At 34.6% G+C, this 9,914-nt stretch overlaps 3 protein-coding genes across 4 annotated transcripts in view; all 3 read right to left on the bottom strand.

Annotated features, from left to right (window-relative positions):
• Nucleotides 1–1,471, bottom strand: part of cdh16 (cadherin 16, KSP-cadherin) — a 33,617-nt gene extending 32,146 nt beyond the window's left edge. The window contains exons 1-2 of the mRNA XM_055208017.2: nt 1,345–1,471; nt 1,153–1,248 (exon numbers count right to left, since the gene is read on the bottom strand). Coding sequence (XP_055063992.2) covers nt 1,153–1,248; nt 1,345–1,380 — 132 coding nt within the window. The 5' untranslated portion in view covers nt 1,381–1,471. The remainder of the gene's footprint in view (nt 1–1,152; nt 1,249–1,344) is intronic.
• Nucleotides 1,472–2,680: 1,209 nt separating this feature from the next.
• On the bottom strand, nt 2,681–5,613 carry rrad (Ras-related associated with diabetes). 2 transcript variants are annotated; one of them, XM_055208049.2, is made up of 5 exons: nt 5,342–5,613; nt 4,513–4,880; nt 4,170–4,243; nt 3,847–4,051; nt 2,681–3,693 (listed from the first exon to the last, which is right to left on the bottom strand). In XM_055208049.2, coding segments are annotated over exons 1-5 (927 nt in total). In that variant the 5' UTR covers nt 5,344–5,613; the 3' UTR covers nt 2,681–3,415. The 2 variants fall into 2 exon arrangements, with proteins under 2 accessions (XP_055064024.1, XP_055064033.1); XM_055208058.2 differs by having other exon boundaries at nt 4,513–4,884; nt 5,342–5,593.
• A 2,296-nt stretch (nt 5,614–7,909) lies between these two features.
• On the bottom strand, nt 7,910–9,668 carry ciao2b (cytosolic iron-sulfur assembly component 2B). Its single transcript, XM_055208073.2, has 5 exons — nt 9,373–9,668; nt 9,079–9,156; nt 8,852–8,977; nt 8,720–8,765; nt 7,910–8,319 (listed from the first exon to the last, which is right to left on the bottom strand). The coding sequence occupies exons 1-5, from the start codon at nt 9,499–9,501 to the stop codon at nt 8,219–8,221; spliced, it is 480 nt and encodes a 159-aa protein (XP_055064048.1). The 5' UTR covers nt 9,502–9,668; the 3' UTR covers nt 7,910–8,218.
• Nucleotides 9,669–9,914: the final 246 nt, after the last annotated feature.

Below are 9,914 nucleotides of genomic sequence, written 5' to 3' on the forward strand. Positions count from 1 at the left end.
ATTCTGACAAGACAATATTTCAAATTAACTGTAAAAAATGATCTTACCTGGTAGCCATCTTGAAGTAACTGGTCCATGTGCTTGGTCACTCAAAATCAAACTTTATTAAAACTCTGTATGTGTGCTTAAACTGTTCTCAAAAAGTGTTGCGGAGGATGAGAACATCAGGCATGGACACATCATTTTCCTAATTTTTCTTCATTATTATTATACATGAATATTCAGTAAATATTTTTTTCTGTCATCTAAAGTAGTCTAGCAAAACATTCATTTATTTTTTTTCTTAATATTTTTGTGTTAATTTGATTAAATTACAACATAACGCATGTTCAAACACAGCCGGACACATTGCGGTAATGAGAATTTTCAGCAGAAAATGAGATAAAATTTACAATTATAAATTCTTATGTTGAAATCACACATTGTGCAAGGTAGAACACAGTATTGTGTTAATTCTGAGGCTTTTTAATGTTACTATATTACACATTTTAAAGCTAAAATCATTAGTGCCGTGGTGTTTCAATGGTTTCGTGAGAATCACCCATTTGGGCATCATTTGAAGCATCTCTCACTTTTAAAGCTTACATTATTTATTTGGTCTACTACAGTACATCAGCAGAGCTCTACATTATTTCATATAAAAGAGGCTGACATTTGAAAAACTGTCTGATTGTCTTTTGTCTTCATTACTGTTATGTCCTTTTCACCAGCTTAGCCAACAAAGCATTGCCAGACAAAATGACAACCCGTATCACCCTGTATTTAGTGTAAAACACTCCACTTAACCTTTACGGCTCTTCATGGCCCTGGCTATCTTTATATAGGTGGTAGATCATTTCATAATGGCACCTATTCTCCAGAGCTCGGTTCTATTAAACCTATATGCAACCTTCTACATCTTTAATCTAAGTTTATTTAAAACAACAATTACCTGTTGTTTAAATATTTAACAATTAGGGTATTTATTATTATTGGGATAAAATAATAATTTTAAAGTCCCTTTGCTTATATATTATTATATTATAGATAAGAAACATTTAGTAAATTTTATTCAGTGTTAACTTACTAAATTTTGCTTACCATTTAAGTTAACCTAAACCTCCAACTATGTAAACTTTCCAGTGTCATTTTGTCCTCAGAAATATAACTCACCTTGGTGAGGTACCAGGGGAAAATACCATCATAGTTTTCTGGAACACCAATCTTAAGATGAGCAGTCTCAGAAAGCAAGATATTTAGAGATATCACCTAAAACAGAAAGCAGTTCAATACCTATATTAAAACATGGTGAGTGATAAACCTCTAGAGATTCCAGAAAGAAGAAAAGCAATGAAAAGAACTTACATGCAGTACAATAAACCAGATACCCAGAGATTCCATCGTCCAAAGAGTGGCCTTCAGACACAAAAATATCAAATTTTAGTATTCACCCTTTGACGGTAAGGTTTGAACAAAAGATCCGTAATTGTTTTTCCCCCAGTGTGCAGATGCTTTTACTCATTCAATTTACATAACAAAAGGAAAACAGAATAAAAAATGCCATCAGACCACAGAATGATTAACTCAGTGTGTTAAGAATGAACACAGCTCATTAATGTAACCTCACGTCAGGAGTCCAATTACACAGGTGCTATTAGGAAAATGCATTTTCTTTAAGCATTTACAGGGATTGTTGCAAGATTTAGCAGCTATCAATAAAAAAATCAAACAAAAGTATTCAGCAGGAACAATATTTGTGTTGGTACCCAGTATTTACATTGGTAAAAAAAAGAAAATTAAACATTTACACTCTACAGTGTACAGAAGAAGTATTTATGTAAAAAAAAAACATAAGTACTAAAATATTAAATAATAAATAAATAAAAATCTATTCCTTTCCTCATTTTAAATGAAGAAAACACAGTTATGCCAAATGAGATGGTTTAATTTGTTATGTCTACATGCAGAACACTACACAATATGTAAAATTATAACCAAAATGTCTAAATCGAAAAAAAAAAAAACATTTTGGAGGATTATGACTGCTTGTTTTTTGGTTTCATAAGGTTTATATGCAATCTATACATACACCTCACTCCCAGAAAAAAGGTACAAGAAGGTACAAAGTTGGCACTGGGGCGGTACTTTTTCAAAAAGGTATCTCAAAGAAACACATTGGTATCATATATTAGTACATATCTGTACATAAACGGTACATATTAGGACCTTTTTAAAAGGTACCGTCCCAGTGAGCATTTTTTGTGGTAAGAACAACAATACAAAAAGGTAAAAAAACTACATCATATCTAAATTTGAGCAACATTGTGAAGAATATCTAGTAAACTCTACATGAAAAGTTTTTGTTATCTTTGACCTATTATTATTTTAAAACATTGTTTAATGAATGTAGCTCTTACCTCCTGTCCACACTTCCAGTGAGTAGGTTGAGAATGGCTTGAGGTCTTAGATGAACACAGCATCTCCTTTCTGTCTGATTAATGATTAGCTTTCTTAATTTGCCTCAGAAAACCTTTAACTACCTTGTTTCCTCCAATTTTACAACTAACTAGCAAGTTTCTGCCTTGCATATGCATGAGTGAACAAACTGTGTGATATTAGAACATCAAAATAGTGTTATATCAAAATAAGTGCATATTTTGTTGGTAGTGAATAAAACTGTCCGAATCTCAACATCATTTTTTTAATCATAATTTTATTATAAAACCAATGTAAACATGTAACAAAATGAACAACTCAATAATATTAAATGGCATTAAGTGCAAATCAAACATTTTTCAAAACAGCTCACAACACATTATTTATTGCTTCTGTCATCTTCACAAGGAGCATTTGTCAGAGTAGCTGAGCATGTCAGATTTCTTATATTGAAACTTCTTATTTTATTGCCTCTTGCCCCACCCACGACAACCCCAAGCCTTCTAGTTTAATGTCTTGGCTGAGTTACGAACCTGCGTACTCAGTTTCAAGTAACGTTTGATATCATGTCACATAAGCAAGAAAATTATTTGTGCTCATCTCCTGGACATGCACGCATGAGAGGTGCATTCCACATCTGATAATCAGTACAGCGATAGCACACAAAATAGGAAAAGATTTCATTTGCCTCGGAGCAAACATCACCTCAAAAAGGAACATTGTGTTTTGTGGATTTACCTCATATTTACATTCATTAAAATGGACAAATATACATGTTAAGGCAGCAAAACACACTAAACAAAAATAAAATAAAATAAAACATAACCTTTAAAAGCTTCATGCCGGTAAATCAACATGAATTTGTCAGCTTTTTTATAATCTCTCATTCAGTTTAAAAAAAACATGTTCATATTTTTCTGTATATGCAGTCCTTATAATAGTATTAAAATCACACAGCTTCTGGTCTTATAGGTTTGAGAGAGCATATCACTCCAGTTTTTCAGAGCACAGACAGGTCATGACAGGATTTGGACTTCTGTCTAAAAGCCATCTTCTTGTTTTTCCGGGCCACCATGCGACCCAAGAAACGTTTGGCTTTCTTGCTCATGCTCTCACGGCGCTTGCAGTTGGCCATGCGTCTGGCATTTTCTTCCTTGCTGTCTTTGCGTAGTCGTATTTGCCGCACAATGCCCTCAAAGAGGTCGCTGACATTGTGATGCAAGGAGGCTGAGGTCTCAATGAACTTGCAGTCAAACACTACGGCGCATGCACTGCCCTCTAGAGAGAGAGGAGACAACAACAGAGATGCAGATAAGTAACGGCTACATTACAAGAGGGATACTGCTTGTTTATCAAAAACATTCTTCTCTGATCAGAGGTTTGAATTTTCTTCAAACTGCCATTAAATATATAAATTAAGGTAAATCTTACCATCTTTGGACACTTCTCTTGAGCGCACCAGGTCACTCTTGTTTCCCACCAGGATGATGGGGATGTTCTCAGACTGCCGAGCTCTGCGCAGCTGGATTCGCAGCTCTGATGCCTTCTCAAAGCTGGACTTGTCTGTCACGGAGTACACTATGATGTAGGCATCACCCATTCGCATACATTGGTCTTTAAGCCACTGGCTGTTATCCTGCAGGATTTAAATGGACTGTTATCATTACATATTTAACAAAGGTGAATGTCGATCATGAGAAAATAGAAAAATGTATTTTGGTGTTTCACATATAAACAATTTTATTTGTTCTTACCTGTTCCCATATGTCATACAGAAGAATTGATGTCTCCTCGTCATCAACAATAAGTGATCTGTCATAGGTGTTTCCTGAAATAAATATGCTATATATAAGTGCTCATCTTTAATGTCTTAAAGCATGTAATTATTTTCCAAAGTAATGATTTGATCACTTAAACAGAGACTGCCTGATAGATCTCCAATAATTTTGCATGCAAAAATGGTCGTGACTAAGTCATATGCTAATTCTAGTCGATGCACAACCTCGTACATTTTGAGTTACATTCTTCCTCAAAACGCTTTTTGTATTTATATTTTTTATTTTAATAAACCCTTTTATATCAAGACATAACAATTACCTGTTTCCTCACAATCGTTACTATCTTCAACTCCGCCAAATATTCTCGCCAAACTGGACTTCCCCACGCCTTGTTCACCTAAGAGCACCACCTTGTAGACCTGTCCCTCTGAATCACTGCCGGAGGAGATGACGGAATCGGAGGAATCGGACACGCAGCTGTTCATGTTCTCCTCACCAGGATTGAAGCACATGAGGCGGGAGAGCTCGCCCGTTTGAGCAGCGGGCATCGTCGCTTGCAGTTCCCGGTCATCCACCGGCATGCTTCTCCTGTGCAGGTTCTGCAGGTGGACGGGAAACGGCATGCTGCCTCTTCTCTTGTCCATGTTTCTCAGCTTGTCTCCTTTGTTTAAAGTCATGACTCCAAACCTGTCTGTGTAAAACGTAACAGTTATAAAATATTTCTTTGTGTGTGTATAATGCGACTTTCTTATGATAGTAGGCTATTGTATAGGAACTGTCAGCATCTTATATTCTTTAACGACAATCAACAATCGTTTAACTTTAGTAACCAGTTAGTTTAATTTTTGTAAAACCTTAATAACGACAAATGTATTAATCCAACGATTCACATTTTAGCCATGATATTGTAATAAAGAAACTGTGTAAACAAAGATAATATTAACCACCAAAAATATGGATTGTCTACTTCGTTTTTTGGTTAGAAGGTTTATTTTCCGGGGTTTATTCTATTCAATTTTATTCCCATTAGATCATTAGAGACATAAGAAAACAGTACAGAAATAAGGCGAAAAACACACCGAATACCCTACATGGCATTATAATAGGCTATCCTAACTATGAGAAAGTCAATCAGAAATAAAACTTACATATGATTTCGGCTTTTCGGTGTCCTCGCTTCAATGTCAAAATCCTTGTGTTGAAAAAGCCTGTCGTTTTACTCCGTTATTTTGTCCGCTGAGGGTTTTTTGGTTATGATCTGTGACGAGACGGATCCCCTTATTTATTGCGCTCCGGAGTCAGTGACGTCAGAATGAGTGGAGGGGGGCTTGCCTCGGAGAATCACGTCTCTCTTTATAGTAACATCATGATGGTGAGAGATGAACAAGAGGAGGGAGGGAGAAAGGGGGCGGAATCCGCCACACTGCGTGTGATTCACAAATTGCGAGGGCGTCCGGCAGAGAGGGTCTTTCCTCCCCCTACACGTGTACTAGGTAAAATCAAGAAGGTACGCATTTTTGTTTAGCCTTAATTACACATATGAAGGATGTGGACATGTAGCTATATTGTACAAATAACAGTATATTATATAAATATTATATATCTTTTTTCTGGCATTCCGGGATCACTTGTAACTATAAGGTGGCTCTGATTTTAAGTAGAATCCGACTACTATAAGAATTACTCTAGGCCTACAATTAAAAGGATTTACTATAGTAAATAGTAGTAAATTGTAGTATATTATTGTATTTACCACACTCTGTTAATGTTTTTTATAATTTACTAAGGTTAAAAAGCACGTACTATTTCTACTATATAGCAGCATACCCAGGATTTTTTTTACCGCTTACAATAGTAAATACCAAAGTACACCAAACTATCGTTTCATGTGGGTTATCAGAATGTCAGTGTTTTGTATCTGCTCTGGACACTTCTCAAGGGCAAAATCTAGAAACGTTGATACATAAATGATGTGTACAACGTTGCCATCTGGTGGTAAATGCAAGTATTGTTTTGGGTAGCGTGCATTAGCAAACCTGCGTCAGACCGAGAAATAAAACATTACATAAGTAATTGTGAATCTCCCCTTTTTATGTTTATTTTATCAATTGACCATATTTTTCTGTGAAGAATAACTCAGATTTTTACAGGCAGGAAACTTACCCACAGTAAGCAGATTTGAGATTTATGTAAAGAGGTTGGTGTATTGTAATGACTTTGTACTGTATTGTAAAGGCTGAGAACTTTATATTCTCTGCTAGCTACCAAACAACTCCATTACAACCTTTACAGTCATGGAGACATAATGGTAATCCAAATGAGGCTGCATTGAAAATTTGCATAAATCATATTTTATTCATAATTATATAGACATAAAAATGATAAAGCTATATAATTTATGTTTAATTACTATACCAACTATATTCATTAAATTCATGCCATTTCATTTAGTTGATGTTGGCATTTTTCATGACAAGACCCAAGAAAAATGCAGCATTGGCCAGTCTGTTAAAAAAATATTGAAGATGTGTTCTATTACCTGAAATCGTATCTATCATGCATTTTTAATGCTTGCCAGCGAAAGCACTTTTGAGTCTTGAAAGCCAAGCAAGTTTAATCTAAATAGATTTGTCAGCTTATTGTATAGTAGCAGTATTTCATTGCCTTCCATCTTATATTATCCCTTAGACCTTTTTGAAACAAAAATGGTTTAACAGGTGACAACATGACTCCTACTTAATACATAATAATGACTAGAGTTTCGTACAGAAATCACATACTGTTTGTCCTTCCAGATAGCACCAGAGGCAAAAACAAAGGTAGGTTAATAAAGGCTATACTGCTTGTGCAATGTCTAATCCAGCACTTGCAACAGAATGTTTTGTCCCTTTCTCTGGTAATTATATAAAAAAAAGGTCTACATCTCACTGAGCTGTTCAGAGATGTGGATATCAGATACAAGACTTGTAATTATTATTAATCTTAACTACTTTATATGAAAAGCTCATATGCAAAACCTTTTGAGTGTGTCTGACATGTTTTCTTGTAAATTAGCATTTTTTTTATCAGACTCTTAATGTATTCTGCCAACAAAGTGGTATTTCTGAATGTCCGGAGGCCGAGATTGTGCGGTTTTGAAAGTATTTGATGAACATATATAATACTTGCCAGGAGAATTCAAATTTTTGACGGAGGTGGCTTTTAGCAGACTTTGGATCTGAGCTGCTCATACATCTAGGCCTATAGTTAAAGTGGATAAAACCTTTTTGTTATAATATTATGTGGATGTGTATTAATAATATTAAAAGTCTGCTCCCTCAGGCTGCATTTAATTAAACCCGGTGAACAGACATGTGAATTACTAAAACAAAAATCCATGGGAGGCAGTGCACCAAAGAAACTGACTCACAGGTAATGAGTTCACAGATTATTACACTTTTTTCAATTGAACTGGCAGACCTGCAACTGTAATGTTATACTTCAAGATCATTAAATATAAAAAATCGTAATGCAGTTACAACCATAGCAACTTCTAGCTCTCCGCTCCAAAACTTGCACTTTGTTTTGTTTGTTTTTACTGAAATTAACTATACTAAGGCTCCATCAACTTGATAAAACAGGCATTATTTACTAGTCATGAAATTAATTAACAGGTGTTATTTACAGTCAATCCCCACCTTTGTAAATCTAAAGAAGTTTTGTTCAAAAACTTAGAATGACAAAAGCAGAACTGTTTATTTTTTAAGATGATGAATATAAGACAATGAGCAATTCTATTCTAAATTATACAAATATATATCAATGAGTTTATCCACTTACACTCAAACATAAAACGGGATCCAGTTCCAATATTCTATTCCTGATACATGTTGGATTTTAAATACTCCATTGGAGCAATACGTAAACAGCATATCCAAAAACATTTTTCATAAGTATAATTTTTTAACAGTAAGGCTTCCTTTTCTTATCAGGTAATATCAAATTACTATTACACAGCTCTGGCTTGCATGTATGGATTTCTCCAATCACATGGCTCTAGTGGACAGACATTGGTTGACCACCTCTAGCAGCTGAGAGTTCTCCAGAGCTGCTGCCACTCTCTCTTTGTCTGCAAGCTGCTTATTAACTGGAACAAAACAGAACAACATTTTAATAAATAAACTTTACTGGTCAATTTATAAGAGATAATACCCTTAAAAGAACAACTCTGTCATTACTGGAAAAAACAGCAGGTTTAGAATGGGTAGCGGATATACAATTTTTTTGTTTCATGGATTTTGAGCAAAAAAAGTGTTTATTTGATTACAGCAATATGCACACATAACACTCGGTCAAAAAAAATAAAATTAAATGTATGTACTGGGATATTATCACAGTTCTCTTTAGACATTGATATCATTCACTTAAAAAGTTATATTGGTCAGCTGAAAAAAAAAACTAATGATGTAATTTGGTATATAAATAATGACAAAACTATAATGACAAAATGAACAATTTTTATTCAACATTTTATCATAAAAGTTTACCTGCATCCTCAGACGCATGTGTGCCAGGTGTGATGTGAACATCAATCTAACAACAAAAATAAAAATGACTAAGATAAAAATGCAAAGCCAATAATTGCGTTTCATTTTTAAAGCCTCTCTCACTGAACTTACCTTAAATCTGTCAGGCAGGGAGCGCAGAAGCTTGACTTTGATAGACAGGCCAATGAGGGTGGCCATACTGCAGTGTGGGATGGTAGGGGTGAACTCTACAGATACTGCGCTCTCTTGGTCATTCACCTACTCACAGATCAAAATATTATAGATGATAATTGATAGACAGAAATAAGAAAATTATACTTTTCACACTTTGATTTAAAAAGCTGACTGATTAGACTCACTTGAACGCGGATCTGTTCCACGACATTTAGTTCTTCGAGGGACAGTGGGTGCTCAGGATCATTTATCGATCTGATGAGATGTACCCCTTGGTTAAGGTTTTTAATTTTAACTTGCTTAAGTATTGCTAATTTACTTAAAATACATTTAACTATTAACTTTTTAGCTTACTTAAATCAACGTATTTTTACGTATTTAGTTAATAAGTTTGTGTAAACATAACAAATAAATCATCAAGAAGGACGTCTTGTCAGAACAGCTTAATAACAAAATTCAAGTGAAATGTTTGAAAGGATATCGAAGATCTCTCTGTCATCGATGGGATCAGCAACATCCTCGTTTTCGTCACTGGCAGTGGTGAGTCTTTCACCTGATCGCTGAAATATCAGAGGATTGGCGTTTTCAAGTCGCGTTCCTCCTGACATTATAAACACTCACAAACAATCCACTAAAAGACGACTTTCCCTATTGCGCTGACGTAGCCGCAAAATAACAATAAAACTCCAAATAAACCACAATATACCTAAATGATCATATCAACAACAGGATGCCACCAGCAAGCAACTATCGAACAACCGGAAGGAGCGCGTCACATTTTCAAAATAAAAGCTTCAAATAACGATCACAGACAAATTACTACTACTGCTACTGCTGCTACTACTACTACTACTACTACTACTACTACTAAATAATAATAATATTCATATTCATATTTATAATAATAATAATAATAATAATAATAATAGTTGTTGTCATTGTAATCATTTTCAAAATGATATATCTGGAAATATTTGAGTGATAAATTCTAGTGCCTAATCCAATTTAATGACTCTACTTA

This window comes from Misgurnus anguillicaudatus, chromosome 21 (assembly GCF_027580225.2).
Source record: "Misgurnus anguillicaudatus chromosome 21, ASM2758022v2, whole genome shotgun sequence".
NCBI lineage: Eukaryota > Metazoa > Chordata > Actinopteri > Cypriniformes > Cobitidae > Misgurnus > Misgurnus anguillicaudatus.